At 58.8% G+C, this 19,848-nt stretch overlaps 7 protein-coding genes across 7 annotated transcripts; 4 read left to right on the plus strand and 3 right to left on the minus strand.

Annotated features, from left to right (window-relative positions):
• The first annotated feature begins 2,165 nt into the window (after positions 1-2,165).
• Positions 2,166-4,471, plus strand: GGTG_04500 (phosphatidylinositol N-acetylglucosaminyltransferase GPI3 subunit). The gene is made up of 2 exons (XM_009222297.1): positions 2,166-3,072; positions 3,170-4,471. The coding sequence occupies exons 1-2, from the start codon at positions 2,594-2,596 to the stop codon at positions 4,242-4,244; spliced, it is 1,554 nt and encodes a 517-aa protein (XP_009220561.1). The 5' UTR covers positions 2,166-2,593; the 3' UTR covers positions 4,245-4,471.
• Positions 4,472-5,873: 1,402 nt separating this feature from the next.
• Positions 5,874-10,121, minus strand: GGTG_04501 (FRQ-interacting RNA helicase). The gene is made up of 2 exons (XM_009222298.1): positions 6,782-10,121; positions 5,874-6,712 (listed from the first exon to the last, which is right to left on the minus strand). Exons 1-2 carry the CDS (start codon positions 9,940-9,942, stop codon positions 6,532-6,534), a joined length of 3,342 nt encoding a protein of 1,113 aa, XP_009220562.1. The 5' UTR covers positions 9,943-10,121; the 3' UTR covers positions 5,874-6,531.
• Positions 10,122-10,348: 227 nt separating this feature from the next.
• GGTG_04502 (cytochrome-c oxidase chain VIIc) lies at positions 10,349-11,560 on the plus strand (the record flags this gene model as incomplete). Its single annotated transcript, XM_009222299.1, has 4 exons — positions 10,349-10,415; positions 10,493-10,698; positions 10,764-10,980; positions 11,175-11,560. The coding sequence occupies 4 exons, from the start codon at positions 10,349-10,351 to the stop codon at positions 11,198-11,200; spliced, it is 516 nt and encodes a 171-aa protein (XP_009220563.1). The 3' UTR covers positions 11,201-11,560.
• On the minus strand, positions 11,452-13,693 carry GGTG_04503 (hypothetical protein). Its single transcript, XM_009222300.1, has one exon. It carries the CDS (start codon positions 13,472-13,474, stop codon positions 11,570-11,572), a length of 1,905 nt encoding a protein of 634 aa, XP_009220564.1. The 5' UTR covers positions 13,475-13,693; the 3' UTR covers positions 11,452-11,569.
• Positions 13,694-13,756: 63 nt separating this feature from the next.
• GGTG_04504 (37S ribosomal protein S25) lies at positions 13,757-15,177 on the plus strand. Its single transcript, XM_009222301.1, has 2 exons — positions 13,757-14,413; positions 14,530-15,177. The coding sequence occupies exons 1-2, from the start codon at positions 14,028-14,030 to the stop codon at positions 14,948-14,950; spliced, it is 807 nt and encodes a 268-aa protein (XP_009220565.1). The 5' UTR covers positions 13,757-14,027; the 3' UTR covers positions 14,951-15,177.
• GGTG_04505 (hypothetical protein) lies at positions 15,125-16,233 on the minus strand (the record flags this gene model as incomplete). The annotated part of the gene is made up of 3 exons (XM_009222302.1): positions 15,125-15,859; positions 15,918-16,126; positions 16,200-16,233. The coding sequence occupies 3 exons, from the start codon at positions 16,231-16,233 to the stop codon at positions 15,125-15,127; spliced, it is 978 nt and encodes a 325-aa protein (XP_009220566.1).
• A 563-nt stretch (positions 16,234-16,796) lies between these two features.
• Positions 16,797-19,517, plus strand: GGTG_04506 (hypothetical protein). Its single transcript, XM_009222303.1, has 3 exons — positions 16,797-17,060; positions 17,137-17,952; positions 18,008-19,517. The coding sequence occupies exons 1-3, from the start codon at positions 16,932-16,934 to the stop codon at positions 19,262-19,264; spliced, it is 2,202 nt and encodes a 733-aa protein (XP_009220567.1). The 5' UTR covers positions 16,797-16,931; the 3' UTR covers positions 19,265-19,517.
• The last annotated feature ends 331 nt before the right edge of the window (positions 19,518-19,848 follow it).

A 19,848-nucleotide genomic window follows, 5' to 3' on the forward strand; every position in this document is an offset into this window, starting at 1 on the left:
AGTAATTATATCCAACGCCTTCTACCTGACAACCAAGACAGCAGACTGGAAAGTGAAGGAAATCCTCGCGCACGCGCAAAGAGAAGCCAAAATATGGACTAACGAGCGATGAGGGTCAGGGAAGCACAGCACCCTCGGTTCTTGTACCAACAGAAATTGGACGAAAAGAAAAAAAAAGACGAAGGGGGAAAAGCTGCCATGACGAAGCCTCTCTCCTCCAATGTCGCCAGCAAGGTGGGGCCCTAGCTGGCCCATCTGGGCGGCTCCTCTCAGGGGGAGGTGGGGGCGGGCCAGTGTCTGTGTGGATCGACAACTAGCAGCTGATTGGCGGCAGCCAGCCACTTGGCAGCGTTCAAACGAGCTAGGAAGGAGGCAGGGACCCCTGTTTCAAGGGCCCCGGCATACGTGAAGCTTCTACGCGTTCTCGATTGGTCTTTTGCTGCTGCGCAGGTGGCCGCCACCATTCGTGCTAAATTTACCATTGGCCTTCCCCTGCGCCGCTCGCCGGCTTTTTACCGGGCTCCCACGCACAGGCACGGTACAAGTTATAAGGATATTAAACGTTACGACCCGCAGATCCTTCCTAATTAGGCCACGTCCAGTCTACATTTCGCCCCATAGAAAATCCCGCCAAATTAATGTACCGCTACCCGCGCCTCCATTTGCCAGAACCCACTAGAATTACAATACATTGATTCCTACTACAGATTGTGCGTTGAAATATGTACCCCTGCCCCCCTTGCTAATACCCTGGCCGACACCCTTGTTGGGCCCATAGCGTAACGTTTAATATCCTCGTAACCCGTACGCTGGCCACGCCGCCGTGCGCCAGTACGGTCCTTGGAATCCCGCTCTGGCATGACTCTGTGGTATTGGATGGTTTCTCCGTTCGCTGAGCGTTCGTTTCTTGCAGACGATGTGGTTTTTGCCCAAATACCATCCATTTCCACTAGCACAATTGTTGGCCTGCCCAGCTTCCAAGGCGCGCTTAACAAATGGGCCAGCGTCCTTACTGAGTCGACAGACGCTCGTGTTTGCGGAATTGCAGGTCTAGAAGCAATGATTGGTAGATAGGGTTGGGAAAACCCCAGGCAAATAATACACGGTCCAGACAATTGTAGGGCTACCCGCACCCACAGAACGATGCCGGCCCCAACATGCCATGGGAAAGACGGGATCGTGCCGTTTTTGCCGATGCTTGCAAGCGGCTCTGGTCCGTCGTCCAATGTGCCGGCAGGTGGGCGGCACGATAGGGGCAAGCACATGTTCCTGTTCCTAGCGGCATAAGCTTGGACGCCGTCCGCGGTGCGCGCTCAAGGATCTGCTATGTTCAGCTTGTGGGTGCTAAGTGGGACAAAGCTGCATTTGAACCTTGCATCGTCCAACCCACACATGCATTTGGCAGCAATCGGCTTTCCGGCTGGCGGACGGCCCAAAGATGGGCTGTATCAGAATCAGGGGGCCGAGTTTAGGTACGTAGCCCTTGTCTGGGCAAACTGTTGGTTCTAGCTGAACAGAGAGACACACAGGGCCAACCCCTTTTTTCAAGGGAGCGGCATGCTTCCGGTGGTAGCGGCTTGGGTGAGTGCCAGGCACGCCCAGACCCCGGCGACGAAAAGGGCCTCGCCAAATTTGATGCCTTCGATTCATAGTATTGGCATCCGGGTTGGTTGTGGCGAATCGTGTAATCAAATTCCAGTTTATCCAAGCCTGCATGCAGGTTTCTGCGGCAAGCTCGGGGCGTGTAAACCAGGATTTTGGCCCTCGTGTTGCGGAAAAAATACCATACTCTTCTGAGCACAACGAGCATGTGGTTCCACGCCTCCCTTGCCACAGCCGAGGAGCGCCATCCATTGGTAAAAGGTTAGGGTCAAACAGGCCATGCCTTTTTCGAGTCCTGCGTCGCGAAGATCGCGAGGATCCAAGCCGACACAGCCCAGGGAACACGCATGAGAGGGAGCGCCAACTGCAGCCACCAACGTCAGGCTAGGTACAGCTCAGGAGCATCCATGCGGTGCCGGATTCCCAGAGCCCGACAAAACGGCAGCGCCGGTACCGGAGATGTCGCAAAGGCTGCAATGCAGATCAGGATTTGAAACCGACCTGCGCCTTTTTTTTTTTTTTTTTCTTCTTTTTTTTCTTTCTTTTTTTTTTTTGCTTCCGCATGTTTATTTAACAGGAATTCATCTTGCTTTTTGTGCCATGTTGTACCGAGCTGAATGAATGCTTACAACGAGAATGTTGCACTGGCAGAACTCGATTGAAAGATGGGAAAAAAGAAACATGCAGGCTGACACCGCAGCACAGGATAAACACCCCGCTGATCGCGAAATAAAACGAAACCTGCATAGTATACATGATACCCCGAGGACGCAAGGCGGCGGGTATACAGGGGTGGCTCGTGCGCGACTTCAATCGAATTGGGCGTCTTCAATCACAAGGCACCTGAGAATGAAGGCGCGTTGGACAGCCCCAAAACCACAGTCCAAAACACCTCAACCAGACATCGATAGCAAAACAAACATACAGCCACTGGGCCAAACAGGAAAAAGATGACCATTGGCAACACAGGCCTGCCAGCCCGCCGCCCAAGATGCGTCGCACGTACAACATCGTCATGGTCAGCGACTTCTTTTTCCCGCAGCCCGGCGGTGTTGAGAGCCACATCTACCAGCTCTCGACCAAGCTGATGGACCGTGGCCACAAAGTCATCATCATCACCCATAATTACGAGGGCCGCAGCGGCATCCGCTACCTGACCAACGGCCTCAAGGTTTACCACGTGCCCTTTCTCGTCATCTACCGCTCCGCCACCTTCCCCACCCTCTTCTCCTTCTTCCCCATATTCCGCAACATCGTGCTCCGCGAGCGCATCAACATTGTCCATGGCCATGCCAGCCTCAGCAGCCTGTGCCATGAGGCCATCCTGCACGCCCGCACCATGGGCCTGCGCACCGTCTTCACCGACCACTCGCTGTTTGGCTTTGCGGATCCCGCTAGCATTCTCACCAACAAACTTCTCAAATTCACTTTGAGTGATGTAGACCATGTTATATGCGTCAGCCATACCTGGTGAGCTAGTCCATGTGCCATGTTCCTGGTGCTATAGGCCGCCGATCCCACGTGGAAGCGGGCTGACCTAGCTGACTGAGCCCAACCACCCCTGCAGCAAGGAGAATACCGTGCTGCGAGCCTCTCTGGACCCTTTAATGGTCTCGGTAATACCTAACGCGGTGGTTGCGGAGAACTTTAGGCCACTGAGCCAGGTGTCGGATGCGCCGCTCAGACCCGTGCCAGGATCGCCTACAAAAGCCCACGTTGGAACGGCGGCGGCGTCAGGCACGGCCAGTGGCAGCGGGCGGCAGACGGACCCGAGCCCCCAGTGGCCGCGGAACCCGCCCGGCCCCAACGACACCATCACCATCGTCGTCATCTCCAGGCTCTTCTACAACAAGGGCACGGACCTGCTGACGGCGGCGATCCCTCGCATCTTGGACAACCACCCCAAAACGCGCTTCATCATCGCGGGCTCGGGGCCCAAGTCGATCGACCTGGAGCAGATGATCGAGCAGAACGTGCTGCAGGACCGCGTCGAGATGCTCGGCCCCGTGCGGCACGAGGACGTGCGCGACGTCATGGTGCGGGGGCACATCTACCTGCACCCGTCGCTGACAGAGGCCTTTGGCACCGTCATCGTCGAGGCGGCCAGCTGCGGCCTGTACGTGGTGTGCACGCAGGTCGGCGGCATCCCCGAGGTGCTGCCGAGCCACATGACGGTGTTTGCGCGCCCGGAGGAGGACGACCTGGTGGCGGCGACGGGCAGGGCCATCGCGGCGCTGCGGTCCGGGCGCGTCCGCACCGAGCGCTTCCACGAGCAGGTCCGGTCCATGTACTCGTGGACCAACGTCGCCATGCGCACCGAGCGCGTCTACGACGGCATCTCGGGCGCCATCTCGGAGGCCGAGTTCTACGGCCACGACGGCGTGGCCGCGGCCGCCGAAGGCTGGAGCGCCACCAGGGGCCGGTCCGGCGTCCAGAGCTTTGCTCTCATCGACCGCCTCAAGCGGTACTATGGCTGCGGTATATGGGCGGGGAAGCTGTTCTGCCTCTGTGTCGTGCTGGACTATCTGCTCTTCCTCTTCCTCGAGTTCTGGTACCCGCGCGAGAACATCGATATTTGCCCCGACTGGCCGCGCAAGGAGCTTGAGGAGGCGAGTCATAAACAGGAGCGATCACACAGCTAACTTGGGGGTAACCACCTGAGATGACGATGTGGGATTATCGTTGCGGCTGTTTCTTTTGTGGGGGGGTCATACTAGGAGGATTGCCCCAACGACTAATGGCCTGTATGGAAAGAATACGTGGGAATGCGTACCTAACAGTATGGTAGGCTTCGCGGCAAGGCCTTGGATAAGGCGGCCTTGCCGGACAGCGATAGAGTTTTAATCAGAGAATACATGGAGTGCACGTGCTTTTATTTTGTTTCCTTCTTTCCGTTTTCTTCCCATAAGCTTTTGGCATCTTTTCCTCATCATTGTGCCTTGGCTGCTTGGGTCCCTTGGTCTGGGTTAGGGGACCATCTTTTATCTTATCAAAGCGGGACCCCCGCGGACGGGTGGATGTCAACGCTCTCTTCCCTTCGCATCCCACCACCAGCCAACCTCGGTCGCGTGAGCAGCGGCCGCCCGGTAGTCGTGGAAGCTCGACAAGACCCCGTCGCAGAGCCGCCGCCCAGACGCCCCCAAAGCGCCATGACGCCACCCCCAGCCCTCCAACACCCCTGCACCAGACCATCACCATGAGCGGCGGGAGCGGCAGCAGCAGCTCGTCGCCCACAAAGGCCTCGTCGGCGCAGCGCCTGCGGCCGCCGCTGCACCTCAACGGCCACGGCCACCGGCACCACCACCACCACCACCACGGCCGCAGCCCGCCCCCCTCGCCGCGCCTGCAGCCCCTGCCGCCGCCGCTGCTCCTGACCATCCGCTTCTCCACCAGCCTGCCCGACCTGCACCTCGACATCCCGCGGCCCTCGGCCACCACCGTCGTCGCGCTCAAGCACCTGATCCGCTCGCGCCTCGAGGAGCCCACGTCGCAGCGCCGCCTGCGCTTCATCCACGCGGGGCGCATCCTGCCCGACCAGTCCGTCCTGTCCAGCGTCCTGCGCCAGCCGCCGTCGGCCGCCGCCGCCGCCGCCCCGCCGCCCCTGTCGTCCTACTTCCCGCCGCCGCCGCCGCCGCCGCCGCCCTCGTCGCAGACATCGTCCTCAAAATCCCCAGCGGTCGCCGCCGATGCCACCGCCGCCGCCGCGTCAGGCAAGGGCAAGGCCGTCGAGGGCGCCGCGCCCGCCCTGCCCCGCGTTTACGTCAACTGCTCCATCGGCGACCTCCTCACCGACGCCGAGCTTGCCGAAGAGGCCGCCGCCGCAGCAGTAGAAGCAGTCGCGCCACCCCCGTCTTCGCCGTCGCCATCGCCGTCCCCCTTTGCCCCGCTCTCTCCGTCACAATCACCATCATCGTCCCGCAACGGCGGCACCACCACCGACAGGAACACGCCCCGCGGCTTCGACCGCCTCCTCGCCGCCGGGTTCAGCGCCGCCGAGGTCAACCAGCTGCGCCTGCAGTTCCGCTCCATCCAGGCCTCGCGCCACACGCCCGACACCATGCCGTCGCCCGACGCCCTGCGGTCCATGGAGGACGCCTGGATGGACAACAACAACGGTGGCAATACCCAGCCTGGCGGCGGCGCATACGGCGGGGCCGACGGGGAGGGCGGCGGCGGCGGCGGCGGCGACGGCGGCGACGAGCTGGGCCTCAACGGCGTCGTCGACGTGCTGCTCCGCGGCATGCTCATCGGCTTCGTCTGGCCGCTCGGCAGCTTCGGCTGGCTCATCCGCGAGGAGGGCCTGTACAGCCGCAGGTGGAAGGTCTTTGTCAGCTTCGGCTTCGTGCTCGGCCTCACCATCGGCATGATACGCTCCATCTCGGGCGAGAACAAGTGAGGCGGCGGGGGGGCAGCTTTCTTCTTTTGTATTTTCACTGTCCGGCATCTTGTTCATCCTTGGCGTTCGGCGACTGGCATCATTAATCCACTGGCCCGCTCCCAGACGTGGCGTGGCTCGATAGACACTCTGTAGACTGCTCTGTTTCTCAGCTTGCTATTTATCACGGCGGATTCCAATCATGAATTTTCTAGTTTCTTCAAACCCGCTCTTTATGAACGAGCACGTCCGAGGGATCGTGGCTGGCGATATCATGGACTCGTTCAGTCTCATCTTGGCTCGCACAGCCGAGATGCACCGCTGCCCCAGCCTTCAAATACCCCGCACTAAAAAGGCATCGCGATCTGCGAGAAGCATGGCGATAACTCATCACCAGATGACTGAGAGATCAGACGCCCCGATAATATGCTTCCTTGCGCCATAGGACCCAACGGGGGGGAACAGAACTATACGCTATGCATTAAATGCTCCCAAATCTTGATATCCGCAAAGAAAAATAAGCACGAGGCGGAAGGGACGAGATGGTCGTGAGATTAGAGGTATAGACTGGCCGCCGACACCACGTCTCGCGCAATCAGCGACAGTGCCGTGTCGAACTTCTTTTGCAGCGTCTCGCTGCCCATGACCTTGCCGGCCTCGGCCATCTGCCTCAACAGCTCCTCCAGGCGACGAATGATGCGCACGAGCGATCCTTCGTATGCGCTATTCATTTTGCTGTGTCGCGAAGTGATGTTAGCATATTTCTGGCCCACAGGAGTTGGTACAAAAGAGCGTGAAGCTTACCATATCTCTATAAACGGCCGCCCCTTCGCCCAGGCTAGGACAGTATCCATAAGCTGCCACTTGAGGCTGGCCACAACCTTCTCGTCTGGCATGTCCAGCTTGCTCTCACGACTGATGCGGGCGATCGTCTTGGCCTGCGCGTGCACTTGGCGCACGAGCTTGTCTAGGTCTTCCTTGAGTGGCTCCGCCTCCATCTTCTCGTCAAAGACGAAGCAGCTGAGGATGGCGGCGCACACATCGGGTGTGAGGTCGTTGAAGAAACCGTTGAACAGCAGCTCAGCAAGGACTAGCTCATGACCCTCGGTCGACGAGATCTCGCACGCGACCCGGGCCTTCATCTGCACAACCTCGGCGTCGTTGATGAAGCCCAGGCGCCGCAACACCCTCATGCGCGACTTGAGTTCGTCCAGTTGCGCGATGCTGTGCGCCTTGTTGATGGCCTTCTTGGCCTCCTTGATCTGGTTGCTGAGCTCGACCTTGGCCTTGTACTGGTCCCAGAGCTCGGGCAGGTGGGGTGACTGGTGGAGTGGGTTCGACAGGAGGCGGGATTCGAGCACCTCGATCTTGCGCATGAGCTTCTTGAACGACTCGTCTTTGATACCCATCGTTTCGATCGGGTCCAGGATCGGTAAGCCGTCGGGAAACCTGTTATGGACCTCGGTCAGGACCTTGCCGATGGCGTTCTTTCCTTCCCGGTTTAGTATGTCCTTGGGCATGAATACCCTGAGCTGACTGATGCCGACGAGACACGTCAAAAGACACGGGATAATCTCGATCTTGCCCTCCTCTTCGGAAGGACCCTGTGGTGTGACACCCTCAGTCATGTGTCCCTTCTTGGGGACTACCCCCGGCACGATCTCATCCGTGTTGTGCGAGACGAAAAGAGCCACGTCGATCATGACAGACTCTTGTGGAGAATGCTCAGGCTCCCCAAACTTGGCATCTTTCCGCTTTGTGAAGTTCACAATGGCGCCCCAGTCAAAGTCGAGGCCATCGGGCGTCTTGATCCTGACCAGCCGGCCGGGCTGCATGAACTCCAAGCAGTAGTTTGGATGTTGGATGACGGCCTCCATATCCTTCTTGTACTCTTCGATCTGGAGACGGACATTGTGGTAATCCTTTATTGTGCCTTCGTCGGGAATCACCATGCCGTCCTTCTCCTGCTGCAGGTCCCTGACCTTCTTCTCCAGCATCGGGACACCGGCCGCGTTCTGGAACTGGTAGAAACACCTCTCCAGCATGTATTCGGGCGAGACGGTCTCAATACGCTGCAGGTTGAGGATCATGTTGTAGCCCAGGTGGAAGGCCGAGTTCAAACGGTCCTGCTGGCCGGCAACGATGCCCTTGGCCACCTCCGGCTCGAGCTGCTCGCCAATCATCATGATGACGATACCTCGGTCATCCAGACCGCGGCGACCAGCACGGCCTGCCATCTGGATGTATTCGGACGAGGTCAGCGGCCTCTCCTTGACGCCGTCAAACTTGGTCACCTGACTGAAAACAACTGTCCTCGCGGGCATGTTCAGGCCGATCGAGAAGGTCTCGGTTGCGAAAAGAACCTTGATGAGACCCTCCTGGAAGAGGATCTCGATGGTTTCCTTCAGGATGGGCAGGAGACCGCCGTGATGCACGCCGATGCCCTTCTTGAGAAGGGGAATCAGGTGCTGGATCTGCGGCAGATTTTGGTCTTCCTCAGAAAGCGACATTATCGCGTTGTGGAAGATATCATCCACTAGCTGCTGCTCCGTCTCGTGGTTGAAGTTCATGCTGGACACCTTGAGAGCCAGGTTCTCACACTCGCGCTTGCTAAAGTTGAACACGATGACGGGGTGGAACGCCTTCTTCATGATCATCTTGACGATCTTTGTGATGTCCGACTTCGCGTCAGGACCCGTGTCTTTCCTGGGCTTCTTATTTTTGCCTTTGCCGGTCTGGCGTGCGTTCGGGTCGTTTGCATCTTTGGACTTGTTATCCTCGATCGCGGCAATTGCAGAGTTGAAGTTCTTCTCTCTGAAAACTCCATTCTCGTCCACGACCAGGTAGATGCCTTCGCCACCAGCTGGGAAGAAGTAATTCTGAAGTGGGGTCGGCCGGAAGTCGGTGTAGACGACGTGACAGGCCTGTCTGTGAATCTTCGCGATCCACTCGGCGAACTGGAAGGCGTTGGGGATAGTGGCCGACAAGAACACGTAGCGCACCTTGTCCGGAAGCATGATGATGGTCTCCTCCCAGACAACGCCACGGATCGCATCGCGCATGTAGTGGATCTCGTCGAAGATGACCCATGCAACCTCGCGCATGATCTCGGAGCCGCGGTACAACATCGATCGCAGGATTTCTGTCGTCATGACGAGACAGCTCGCCGTGGGGTTGATGGTCACGTCGCCCGTCATCAGGCCCACGTCGCCGAACTCGGCTTGGAACTCGCGGTACTTCTGGTTACTGAGCGCCTTGATCGGTGAGGTGTAGATGACCCTCTGATTCCTCTTCAGGCATTGGGCGATGGCGTACTCGGCGACCACCGTCTTTCCGGCACTGGTGTGGGCCGATACCAGCACGCTCTCGCCGCGCTCGATCGAGGCGACCGAGATGCTCTGGAATGGGTCGAGCTTGAAACGGTAGACCCGGGCTGGCTCGTCGGGCGGTTTGTGCTGGGACAAGGGCACGTAGATGTAGTCGAGGTCTGGTGGGAGCGCGACCTGATGCTGGACGTTGTGCTGCAGCACGATCGCCTCCTCGCCCGCCGCGGCGCTGAAGCCCTCGACGGGCGCGACCTGCCTGGACTCGGCGGTCGCAAACGAGTCGGTGAGGATGGGCTCCGCCGTGGCCCCCTTCTTTCGGCGCTTGCTGTCGCCATGGTCTTCCGAGCCCGAGTCGTCCTCGGCGCCGGCGCCTCCCTCGGTTGAGGGCTGGGTGCCGTTGCCCATCTCCACGTCTCTGTCGGCGGCAGGATCCTCCGGGACCGAGTCGAGGGTCAGCTCTTCTGTCGCCTCCTCCATTTTAACATGTCCGTCGGCCTTGCGCTTCTTGCTCTTGTCCTTTTTTGATTTTGACTTGGACTTCTTGGACTTGTGCTCCGAGGACTTCTGCTCCGACGATATGCGCTCCGCCTCGGCGGGCGGCGCCTCGGGCTGCTCGTCGAAGACGTCAAACAGGTCCATGGTCGCGGTGCGCACAGCCGCGAGGGCCGTGTCTTGGAAGGGCTGACAGCAGTGACGCGAAGCTGTGTTAAGATGGATCAAGTCGAAGGTGGTAAATAAAAGCAGGCGACCTGTTGCGAGCAGTGTCGCGACAGGTTGGGAGTTCGCCGCGGAATGCGATCAATGATGGACGAGGAAAAAAGTTTAGGTGGGGATGGCAGAAAAAGCCGGCGGCCGGCTTTAAACAGGCAGGCGGATTGAGCTTGGAGGCAGTACCGTGGTGTACTTTTCTCCACTAATTTTGCGAAAACCGGGGAGGTGGAGGGGCAGTGAACCAGAGGCAAGGTGGGCAACACTGCTTGAAAGAAGTAGACACGTCCGAAATGCTGAGCTATCTTGTCCTGTTGGGCTGCTAGGCTCCCAGGCAATGTACGCTGTTTCTTATTGTTCCTGGTTCCTATCGGTATTTTCTTTTTGCTATGCCTCGCAGGAGTGTATGTTTTTTCTTGGTCTCTCTGGCGGAATGGGTGGATTAGATGCGCAGATGCAAAGCTAGAAAAAGCACTTGCAGGTACCTGCGGCCTAACGTGGGCAGGAGCCAATGAGGCACGGGCCATCCAACCCGGCTCCGGCAAGGCTCCTGCAAAATGTCACACCATTTTCGGCTACGGCTCACCTCCTCCACAACGTCACCCACGAAAACGAGCGCCTGTCGCAACCACCACCACCCCCCCCCCAGATAGCTGCAGAACAATCTCCTCTCAACCAACCGTCAAGGTGAGGCTCCCACACCCGCCCAAGAGAAGCCAATTGGGGCACCCACTGAACCGACTGGCACGCAGATGATCTCGGCCGCCGGAGCCCGCGCCGCCTCGCGCACCACCACCTCGCTCGTCGGCCGCCGCGGCTTCCACGCGACCCGCGCCCGCTTCTCGTCGCCCTACCACTACCCCGATGGCCCCTACTCCAACATCCCCTTCAACCCCAAGAGCAAGTGGTTCGGCGTCCAGTTCTGGACCTACTCGTTCGTCGGCTTCTTCGCCCCCTTCGGCATCGCTGGTACGTATCTCGGGCGGGGGCAAAGGTGGCTGGCCTTGGCCGTAACAGGCCCGTAGAGGAGTCGCTGGGAAGGATAGACTGTTTGTGCTTTCGTTGCGCCTCTAGATCTCCCCACGGTCATCGTATCATGGGTGATCGGACTGGGACACTTTATGCCATCGGGGTACGACGCTGACATTACTTGCTTCTTCAAGCCTGGCAAACCTACAAGCCCCGGTAAGCGGCTCGAATATATGCGGAGGATCACTCGAGAGCTTTGGTTGTCTGTCGACTGGCCGGTCCCAGCCTATGGCGTTGGACGAGGGAGCCTGTGCGGGATGTGTTTATATCTCCACCAATAAACGCTGTGAACCAGCAGTCTTCTTTGCTGGTAAGATGCGTCTGTGAACTGCGAAAGTCGTGCATACGAAACAGTCGAGTGATGTCTATTACGCCTCGAATGAGTATCAATAAACACATCATTCACTAATGCACGCTTCTAAGCAGATCCATGCTATATGATATGTTACTGTTTGTTATTTACATGAAATATGATTACGAACATTTGTATATGTGAGGGTGGCCGATATTTTACAACCCCATTTTCCCTTTACCGGCCGGAACTCCATTGACTCCAGGAGGGCGAACCCTCGAGTGGGATGGGTATCTTGTGTTTTCGCAGTAAGCGGTGCAGAAACTGCACCATAAACTCTTTATTCTCGTCGTCTAGGTCCCATCTCGCGCCGAGCTCGGCGTAGACGTCGAGAAGCATGCGACGCTGGCCCAGCTTGGCAAACGCTCGCAGAGCCCAGCCGACGAGCCAGGTGTCGACGTAGAGGCCCTCGCTCTGGCTGTCCAGGGCGCTGAGCAGCGCCTCCCACACGCCAAAGAGCCGCTCGGGGCCCCAGTCGGCGACGCTGGCGGAGCCGTGCAGCGCAAAGGCCTTGAAGAGGGCCAGGAAGATGCTCCCGTGCAGTGGGACGTGGAAGTGCTTCATGTCCTCGAGGTAGCGGGCCACGTCGCTGATGCGGCCGACGCGGACGCCGTAGTGGCGCATCAGGATGCGGTACGTCTGCAGGTCCGGCATCATCGGGGCCGCGACCTGGAAGCCGCCCCGCAGCTCCGGGTGCTGGCGCGCGACGCGCGCAAACATGATGAAGGCCTTGGTGACGGCCTTGTGCGTCGTGTAGGCTTGGGGTTGGCGCCAGCGCTTGTTGCTGCGCCACGTCCTCATCTTCTCGTACACGCGCTCGGCCCCGGCCTCGTCGCCGCACCGGAGGAGGCCCGAGATGACGCAGTTGAGCACGACCTTGTCGATCACCTCGCCCGCCTCCACCATCTCGCGGTACGCGGCCCTGACGCCGTCCGCGTTCAGCATCATGCCGAAGAAGTAGATGAGGGAGACGTTGTGGTAGCGGTTGAAGGGGATCCGGCGGTTCTCCATCTCCCGGTACAGCATCTCGGCGAGGGTGAAGTTGCCGGCCTTGGTGGACACGTCGAACAGGATGTTGAACGTGACCCCGTTGGCCTTGATGCTTGCCATGTGCTCCATCTCGCGCCATATGCCGAGGGCAGCCTCTACCTCGGTCTCGCTCGACGAGCCTACGTAGCGGCTCGCAAAGGACATGGCGGCGTTCCACTGGCCCTGCGACAGCGCATAGCCACAGTTCTTCACCGTGCCAACCACAGATAGATAGCGAAGCATATTCTTGTGATTCCGCTTTACCCCCTGGCTCAACGAGCGGAGAAGGTCGTGACGCAGGCTGCGAATCTGAAGCGCAAGCTGTGGTTCACCCAGCCGGGTGTATTCTGCATACACTGCCGCGGAACTGGCTTCGTCCTCCGGGACAGGGTTCCCCAAGCGCCAATCCACTGCTTCCCGCAGGCGCATCAGGATCCGTCTCTCCTCGATGTTGGGATAAAATCTGTACTCGGTTACAGCATGCCGAGGCGCACCGTCGGGTACCGGAGGGTCCGCCATCACCGGGCCATTGGGTTGCGCATATCCTCGAAGATAGGGGTCCCTGACGAACTGAAGATGCCCGTCGACGGTCTCGTTTGGGTCGTACTGCCCCACGATGGCCAGAAGCTCCTCCTTTGTGGGCTGCCTGTCATGGTCGGGGACCCCGATCGGATTGGATTCTCCCTCCCCTGTGTGATATCCTGTGCCCTTTGCGCCTGTGTAGGCCGCATTGCCTAGGGATGCAGTCGGCCTGCCGCCTCGCTGGCCCGTGTGAGGGGTGAAGAAGCCGTCGCTGAAGCCCGCGGGGCAGGTTGTGTACAGTGCGGAAGAGTGCTGAAGCTGCAGTGCTCCAAATCGAGAGAAGCAGCTGCCGAGCAGATACAACGGTCCAGCATGGTGGCGATAGGGCCCAGCATAAGGGCTTGCCTGTGCTTGCTCCCCCGTCGTCGCAAATTTGGCGCAGCAGGCCGGTCGAGGTGGTGGGCCTGGCGATGGCCGGTGCAGAAGCCTGGTGCCGCATATCGACCTTTCGATTCGTTTGGAGAGGTTCATGAGCTGGCCACCATTGTGCTAGGCGCCCTCAAAGCATCTGTGTCCAGGCTGCCAGGTTCGCGGGCTTGCTGCGTTGTCCGACGGCCTCGCACGTCTGCGGTTTTCAGAGCTCGAAATCTGAGGGCCTCGGGTGGAGCTCCCTGGTGAAGTTCTGAATCCCACCCTCCAAACATCAAGAATTTCCCAATTGCGACTTTATCGATAGCGTAATCAGCAGGGATCTGGAGAGTTTCTGGGGGTGACCTCCTCCCCCGCCCGCCAACCCGACAGCTCGCTAGGTGGGCCCGCGTCGCGCAGCGTTCGACGACGACCCCAAAAATTCCACATCGCTCGATTTTGGGGGAAGTGGGTGTTATTGGCTGGATTGATCGCAACACGACCTGCGAATTGAAGCCGGTCAGGCCCTGGAAGACCGCGGTGTCCTCGGCGGGAATCGAGAACCGGCCCATTCACCACCGAATCTCCTCCATCCTGCCTGAGCCGACCACTCAACCTCGATTGGGCTTGCGCAGGGGGCGTCTCCGTCGCAACACCTCCGTCCTCTCTAGCCGCCATGGTCCGCGGCCGTGATTTGCGGGCGGTCAACGTCGCCAAGGCAGTGAGGCAGTCCTTGAGCGCCTTCCGCGGCAACGAAAGGGGGAGGCCGGCCACGCCAAAATGGCTCAAGGCCATCGAGAGCATCCCCCCCTCGGAGCTCCTGACACGGCCCGTTCCAGTCCAGCACCAAAAAGTTGCCTCCAAGTCGAGGAGCCCCAAGAACATCTTCAAGCCACAGAATATTGTGTACCCGGAGGATAAGCTACGGCAAGAGTTCTACAGGGACCATCCGTGGGAGCTGGCCCGGCCGAGGGTCATCCTCGAGGTCGACGGCAAAGACTCGTGGTACTGCGACTGGAGCAAGGGTATTGCGCAGCGAGGCATCCCACTGACGGGCGAAAGGTGAGCAGCATTGGCACAACCCGGCAGAATCGGCCAGACAGATTTTCCCGTGCTGTGGACGAGCGAAACGTGGTAGACTCCCTCTCGCTGACGCACCTTGCCTTCGCCCTCCACAGCGTCGTCCAGAGGCAGATGTGGTTGATGAACAACGAGCACTTGAGCCGGGAGCGGGTGGATCCCTCTGATTCAGAGAGTCCCAAAGAACTGGTCATGATGGGGCCCCTGAGTAAAAATGCAGCCTATGATAAGGCACGACGCGAGTTCTACGAGCTGAGGCAGGAAGAGGAGATCGAGCGAAGGATAGCCCGTGAGGAGGCCATGATGGTGGGTGCCTACTTTGGCAAGAACGCCCTGCAAGTGGGCGCCGACCTTGAGGACCACGAGTACGAGAGGTGGAAGGCATGGGCCGCAAAACGGCACAAGGCCGGAGAAGCCGCCCGCGCCGCTGCGTACACCTCGTATGGTTCTACAACCACAGAGGAGGTTGACGCCGCTGATATTGAAGTCGCCATTGACGAAACAGCCACACCAGCATAAACGCGCCCTGACTGGTTTAGCTAGACAAAGCAGTCGAGCCGCCGCCGTGTACACTATACATGTGGCAGAACTGAATGGACTGTATATTGCCATGCTTAGCTGTGTCTCGAAGAAAGAAAGATTCCACCCCAAGTTGCTTCACTCTCCCCGGCGCTATGAAGGCTGACACTCTAATCAGGAGCCCCCAGACCTCGCATACACGGGCGGCTTGAACAGCTGCAGACAGGGCTTGCCGATGCGCTCCGCAAGGGGCTTATGCTGGACAATAAACATGTCGGCAATGTCCGAGTGATAGAATAGCTTCCCGGTCAGACTCAGAGTGTTGATATGCGCCCATGTCTCCATGTAGACCATCTTGGCCCGATCCGCAGGGACGACGGAGAGGAGTTTAAGCACGTAAGCGACCAGACAGACAATGAAGCCAGTCCCCGGGCCGTTGGTCATGATGACATGGGGGTAGCGGAAATCAGCTCCAAACGTTGTCCTCGGGCGGCTGCGTGGCTCTTTGATGAGTGCGTTGACGATGGAGAGCGCGCTGAGCAGGGACGTGTACCAGGCGGTCCACAGCGGCTGGTGGACGTTGCGCGCGCGCGCGACGCGGACGACGTCCCAGGTGCCCGTAGGCTGGCCGCGGGCGGTGTCGCGGATGAGCGTCTCGAGCTTGGCGATGACGTTTGGCGAGTGGGTGTCGCCCGACGTGATGATGTACCTGCGATGCAGGTTATCGTGGCCCTCGTAGCTGCGCTTGATGAACTCTGAGATCTCGCCCGTGTGGCCGCCCGAGCCGAGGATGTACGTGTAGTACACGGCGGGCAGGTGCCCTGTCCCTGGCGTGCTGGAGCCCGTGGTGGCCGCCCACAGCGAGCCTTTCTGCCGAGCCCGAGCCCGGGTCAAGGATACATGGCGGCCCTGTTTAGGATGTCAGAGTTATGCCGATCCTTTCCATGAGGCCTGTTGAAGAGCATACCACAATGAAAGTGACTCCTGCAATGCCAATGGCAAGGATAGCCGAGATCAAGAGGTAGAGTGGAACAAGCACCACACTTGCAGCCAAGAAAGTCAAAGCTCCAACAATGGCCAGAAGGTAGTAGCGAAGATCGTTGCCTCCAAGTGCGTCGGTGATGTTTAAATCGTCCTCAGTCAATGGCTTTTTGCGATTGCCAGTGACATGAGGGCCTTTAGGGATGACGTCGTGGGCAGTTAGCATCACCCATGCCTGGTTTGGCGGGGCGTTCAGGGGAGAACATACTGTCAGGGGAGCTTTTCTCAGCTTGGCCGGCCATGGTTGTGACTGTCCCTGGCGCTGCCACGTTTTCGAACAGAGTGGGCAGGCCACCTCTTGCGGTAGCTTTACGTTCAGCCCTAGGAGAAGCTGGACATGAAGGTTGTCGCATTCTTTTCTTCCTGTCCACCTGGGCAGGTGACGCATTCAATCGATTGAGCTTGGCAGCTTCAAGACCCCGGCACCAACTGGAAAAAAAAAATCCGAACCGCAAAATGCTTTTCCCCACCCAAACTCAAACTCTATGGCAAAAATGATCAAAACAAACTTAATCAATTTAATTGCACCATAACACGCCCAAAACAACACGGATTCTTTCGCCAATTATACAAAGCTAGAGCAAAATGACTGCCTATTAATTTGCACATAAATTACAATTATTGGTTTTTTTTGGTGGTGTTAATTGACTTCAAAATGGGTGTCCCTCCTTTTCGGATCTTTTTTTTCAGCTGGTGCCCGGGTCCAGTCAAGCTGTTTGGCCCACATGCAAGTGGGGCTGCGCATGCAAACCGGCAGGTATCCGAGTTCGCAATTGGTCTTATCGATTCTAATGTTTTGGGCTGAGCACCAGCGAGGTCAACATCTCGACATCTCGTCGCAGAACCTAGAAAGGCTCCCGGACAAGGAAAATAGCAGGCCATTACGGCCAAACCACCGACGACTTTGCTTCTCAGAGATGGTTCTGCGCCCCTAACCGCCATGCCAACCCTACGGCGGTCGCGATACCTCACCTGCTTCTACTGCGGGCGGAAAACGTCCACCCGCAACGATGGCAGCGTCCGGCACTTTGAGTGTCCCAGCTGCGATGCGACAAACTACCTAGACGAGGTAGGAACATTGTCATCGCAGGCCACTTGGGAAATGCTAGCCTAGTATGGTCTGACATGCTCATACGAACCTACAGAATGGAGAGATTACGGATCCTCCCCTCGAGGCCACGGCCGCATCCATCAGATCCGATCCGAAGCCGAGCTTCGGCAGTCCCGCGTCCGAACCATCAAGCGACGTCTTCTGCTCGACATGCCTCAAAAACCAGCGCATATTCACGAGCTCGCTGGCGCAGTACCTCCCCGACGACCCCGACGACCCCGAGTACGAGGAGAGGGAGCGCAACTTCTACAAGTACCGCAAGGGCCTCGAGAAGCAGTACCCCCAAGTCTGCGCGCAGTGCGAACCCAAGGTGCTCCAGCGCATAACGAAGGCCGGGTACACGGCCAAGACGGACCACCTCCGTCGCATGATCGACCGCAGCAGGAAGGAGCGCACACCCACCGCGGCCACGAGCCTGCTCGGCGCCGTCGGCGCCCTCGGTAGGTACCTATGGCTCGCCGGGTTCGTGTTGCAGGCGCTCTGGCACGCGTCCATCATGCGGGAGCTTACCGGCCAATACCAAGTGCCGGTTTTGGGCGGCGCATGGGGCCGCTGGGTGCTGGACGCGGTAGTGGACAGGCTCTTTTCGGCGCTGCCGGGCCCAGAGCGGTTGATGAAATGGAGCATCGCGGTCACGGCGGCCAGCATCTGGTGGAACCCGTTTCTGGTGCAGACGGTCCGCGGGTTCACAAAACATCTCCTGGGCTTCTCGACATGGTATACGTACCAAGTCATCATCATGCTGTTGCGGATTCTCGCCCTCACGATACCGGGCGTCTCCGCCCAAAAGGCGTCCGAGGTGCCCACCCAGTTGGCGGCGCACACCTTCATGCTTGGCTTTGTGTTTTTTGTAAGTCACCGTGATCTCGACTGTCTAGGCCCTGAAGGTGCCTAACAAAATACAGATCTCTAGGCTATCCCTTGGCGCAATCCGGACAGACACAACCCCCCTATTCGCAACATCGCCCAAACGGTCCCTTGTGGCACCGCCAGAGTCAACCCCGCAGCGAGCAGGCGACAATGAGCCCGCCAGCTTGGCCGAAATACTGGACGACGTCCTGGCGACCCCATCTGCGCCTGCCCTAGACCTCAGCCCTAGCCCAATCATTCGATCCTCGGAATCTGCGACCAGACATACTGGGCGGTATTTCAGCCCGCCAAGCGCTGTACGGCGCCCTCTATGGGAACAGGGAAATGGGTTTGCGAGAGAGCCAGCCACACCTCCCAGCAGGAACCCATTCGCCGCTCCGCAAGAACCTCAAAGCGTCCAATATGAGACGGAAATGGACTGGACGCCGACACAATCCAAGCATCGTGCCTTCAGATCGTTTGGCTCTCCAGAAGAACCCCTAAGGGGCTTTAGCCAGACACCTGCCGAGGGCGGAGACCACCGCCAGTTTTGGTTTAAAGTACCACCAGCGCCCACCAGCATCGCCCAGAGGGCGCTCAACCCCCCAACTGCCGCCCGCCTACGGAAGCAGCCGCCGGTGGAGAGGTCCCCTGTTTTCGGACCCAGCTTATCCAGCCAGGGGCCGGCCACTTCGGGCGAAGATCGACACGACGTCGCCTTCAAAGAGCCTTCCTTCTTTGCCGAAACCAGCAGTGACCCACGAAACACACTGTCTGACCTGTTCGGCCAAGCATTCTCCATCAGCCCCAGTAAAACCCAGACGATTGGAGGCCGGAGGGGATCAGGAGCGGGAGGCTCGGGTCCAATCTCCCCTCCAGCTCGCTGGGGCAGCTTGTCCGACATGGCCCTGCTCGCTGTCTCGGGCATGCTGCTCATCCCGGGCTACGCCACGCTGGTACCGCCCGAGTACGGCTCGCACCTCGCCCTGGGCGTGTGCTGCCTGACCTTTGTCGTGTGGGCCAAGGTCAGCCTCGGCAACCTCAAGGGCCTGCTGCTCTGGGCGACGGCGAAGACGGGGAGGCGGCCCTGGGTGCTGACGGCCGCCGTCGGCTCGCTCATCGGGCTGGCGGAGCTCGGTGTGGCGGCCCGCATCGCGTTCGAGTGCTACACCGAGGACCGCTGGCTTGTGACTTACAGGGCACAGGACAACTGGCTCGTCTTGGTCCTTGTGCTGCACCAGCTGTGGAACGCGTTCCTTGGGCCGCTGGTACAGCACAAGCTAACGGGCGGCGGTGTCCAGGTGCGACGCTGACACTCTATACCCTTGTTTCATTTCACGTAGCTCTGTACGGGCTCCTTCTGGGGATACGTTTTGTGCATAGCGACAGGTTAAACGGCCAGTTCCCCTTTCTTTTCATTGTACTTGTTCTGCCCATCGTTCCCCCATGTCCTACCACACATATAGTCTATAGACTCTGGATCAGTTCCTTGTATAATATTACCCTTTACGGGCGGTCGTAACTGGGCCATGGCGTGCCCCTTTATGGTTGAGTGAGTAACCCCGGATTAGAGAGTAGTTCATGACACCCGCGTGCTCGTCGCCAAGGTTGCAAAAAGGAAATTTCTGTGTTTCCGTCGGGAGGGTCAAGGCTCATTGCCCCAAGGTTTCAGGGCAAGCCCGAATGCTCAGATGAACAGGAGAAGGGTACTCAAGCCCCGGAGACGCAGCAGATATCGGGAGCATGAGTCTGGACGTTTCTCCTCGCCTGTCGGTGTGTCGGTGTCGTGTGACTAGTAACCAAAGGCGGAAAAGACGCCCCCCAAAAACAGCCCGTGTTGCTGTTGTCTCAACCGTTTGTGGTTTGGGCCTTTTTTTCTCTTCTCGTCCATCCAATC

This window comes from Gaeumannomyces tritici (genome assembly GCF_000145635.1).
Source record: "Gaeumannomyces tritici R3-111a-1 unplaced genomic scaffold supercont2.2, whole genome shotgun sequence".
Classification (NCBI taxonomy): domain Eukaryota; kingdom Fungi; phylum Ascomycota; class Sordariomycetes; order Magnaporthales; family Magnaporthaceae; genus Gaeumannomyces; species Gaeumannomyces tritici.

Coding starts and splice junctions, on each gene's coding strand:
- GGTG_04500 (XM_009222297.1), top strand. CDS start 2,594: ATGCGTCGCACGTACAACATCGTCATGGTCAGCGACTTCTTTTTCCCG. Junction 3,073..3,169: donor ATATGCGTCAGCCATACCTG/GTGAGCTAGTCC, acceptor CCACCCCTGCAG/CAAGGAGAATACCGTGCTGC.
- GGTG_04503 (XM_009222300.1), bottom strand. CDS start 13,474: ATGAACCTCTCCAAACGAATCGAAAGGTCGATATGCGGCACCAGGCTT.
- GGTG_04501 (XM_009222298.1), bottom strand. CDS start 9,942: ATGGACCTGTTTGACGTCTTCGACGAGCAGCCCGAGGCGCCGCCCGCC. Junction 6,713..6,781: donor CGGCCGTTTATAGAGATATG/GTAAGCTTCACG, acceptor TTCGCGACACAG/CAAAATGAATAGCGCATACG.
- GGTG_04506 (XM_009222303.1), top strand. CDS start 16,932: ATGCCAACCCTACGGCGGTCGCGATACCTCACCTGCTTCTACTGCGGG. Junction 17,061..17,136: donor CGACAAACTACCTAGACGAG/GTAGGAACATTG, acceptor ACGAACCTACAG/AATGGAGAGATTACGGATCC. Junction 17,953..18,007: donor TGCTTGGCTTTGTGTTTTTT/GTAAGTCACCGT, acceptor AACAAAATACAG/ATCTCTAGGCTATCCCTTGG.
- GGTG_04504 (XM_009222301.1), top strand. CDS start 14,028: ATGGTCCGCGGCCGTGATTTGCGGGCGGTCAACGTCGCCAAGGCAGTG. Junction 14,414..14,529: donor ATCCCACTGACGGGCGAAAG/GTGAGCAGCATT, acceptor CGCCCTCCACAG/CGTCGTCCAGAGGCAGATGT.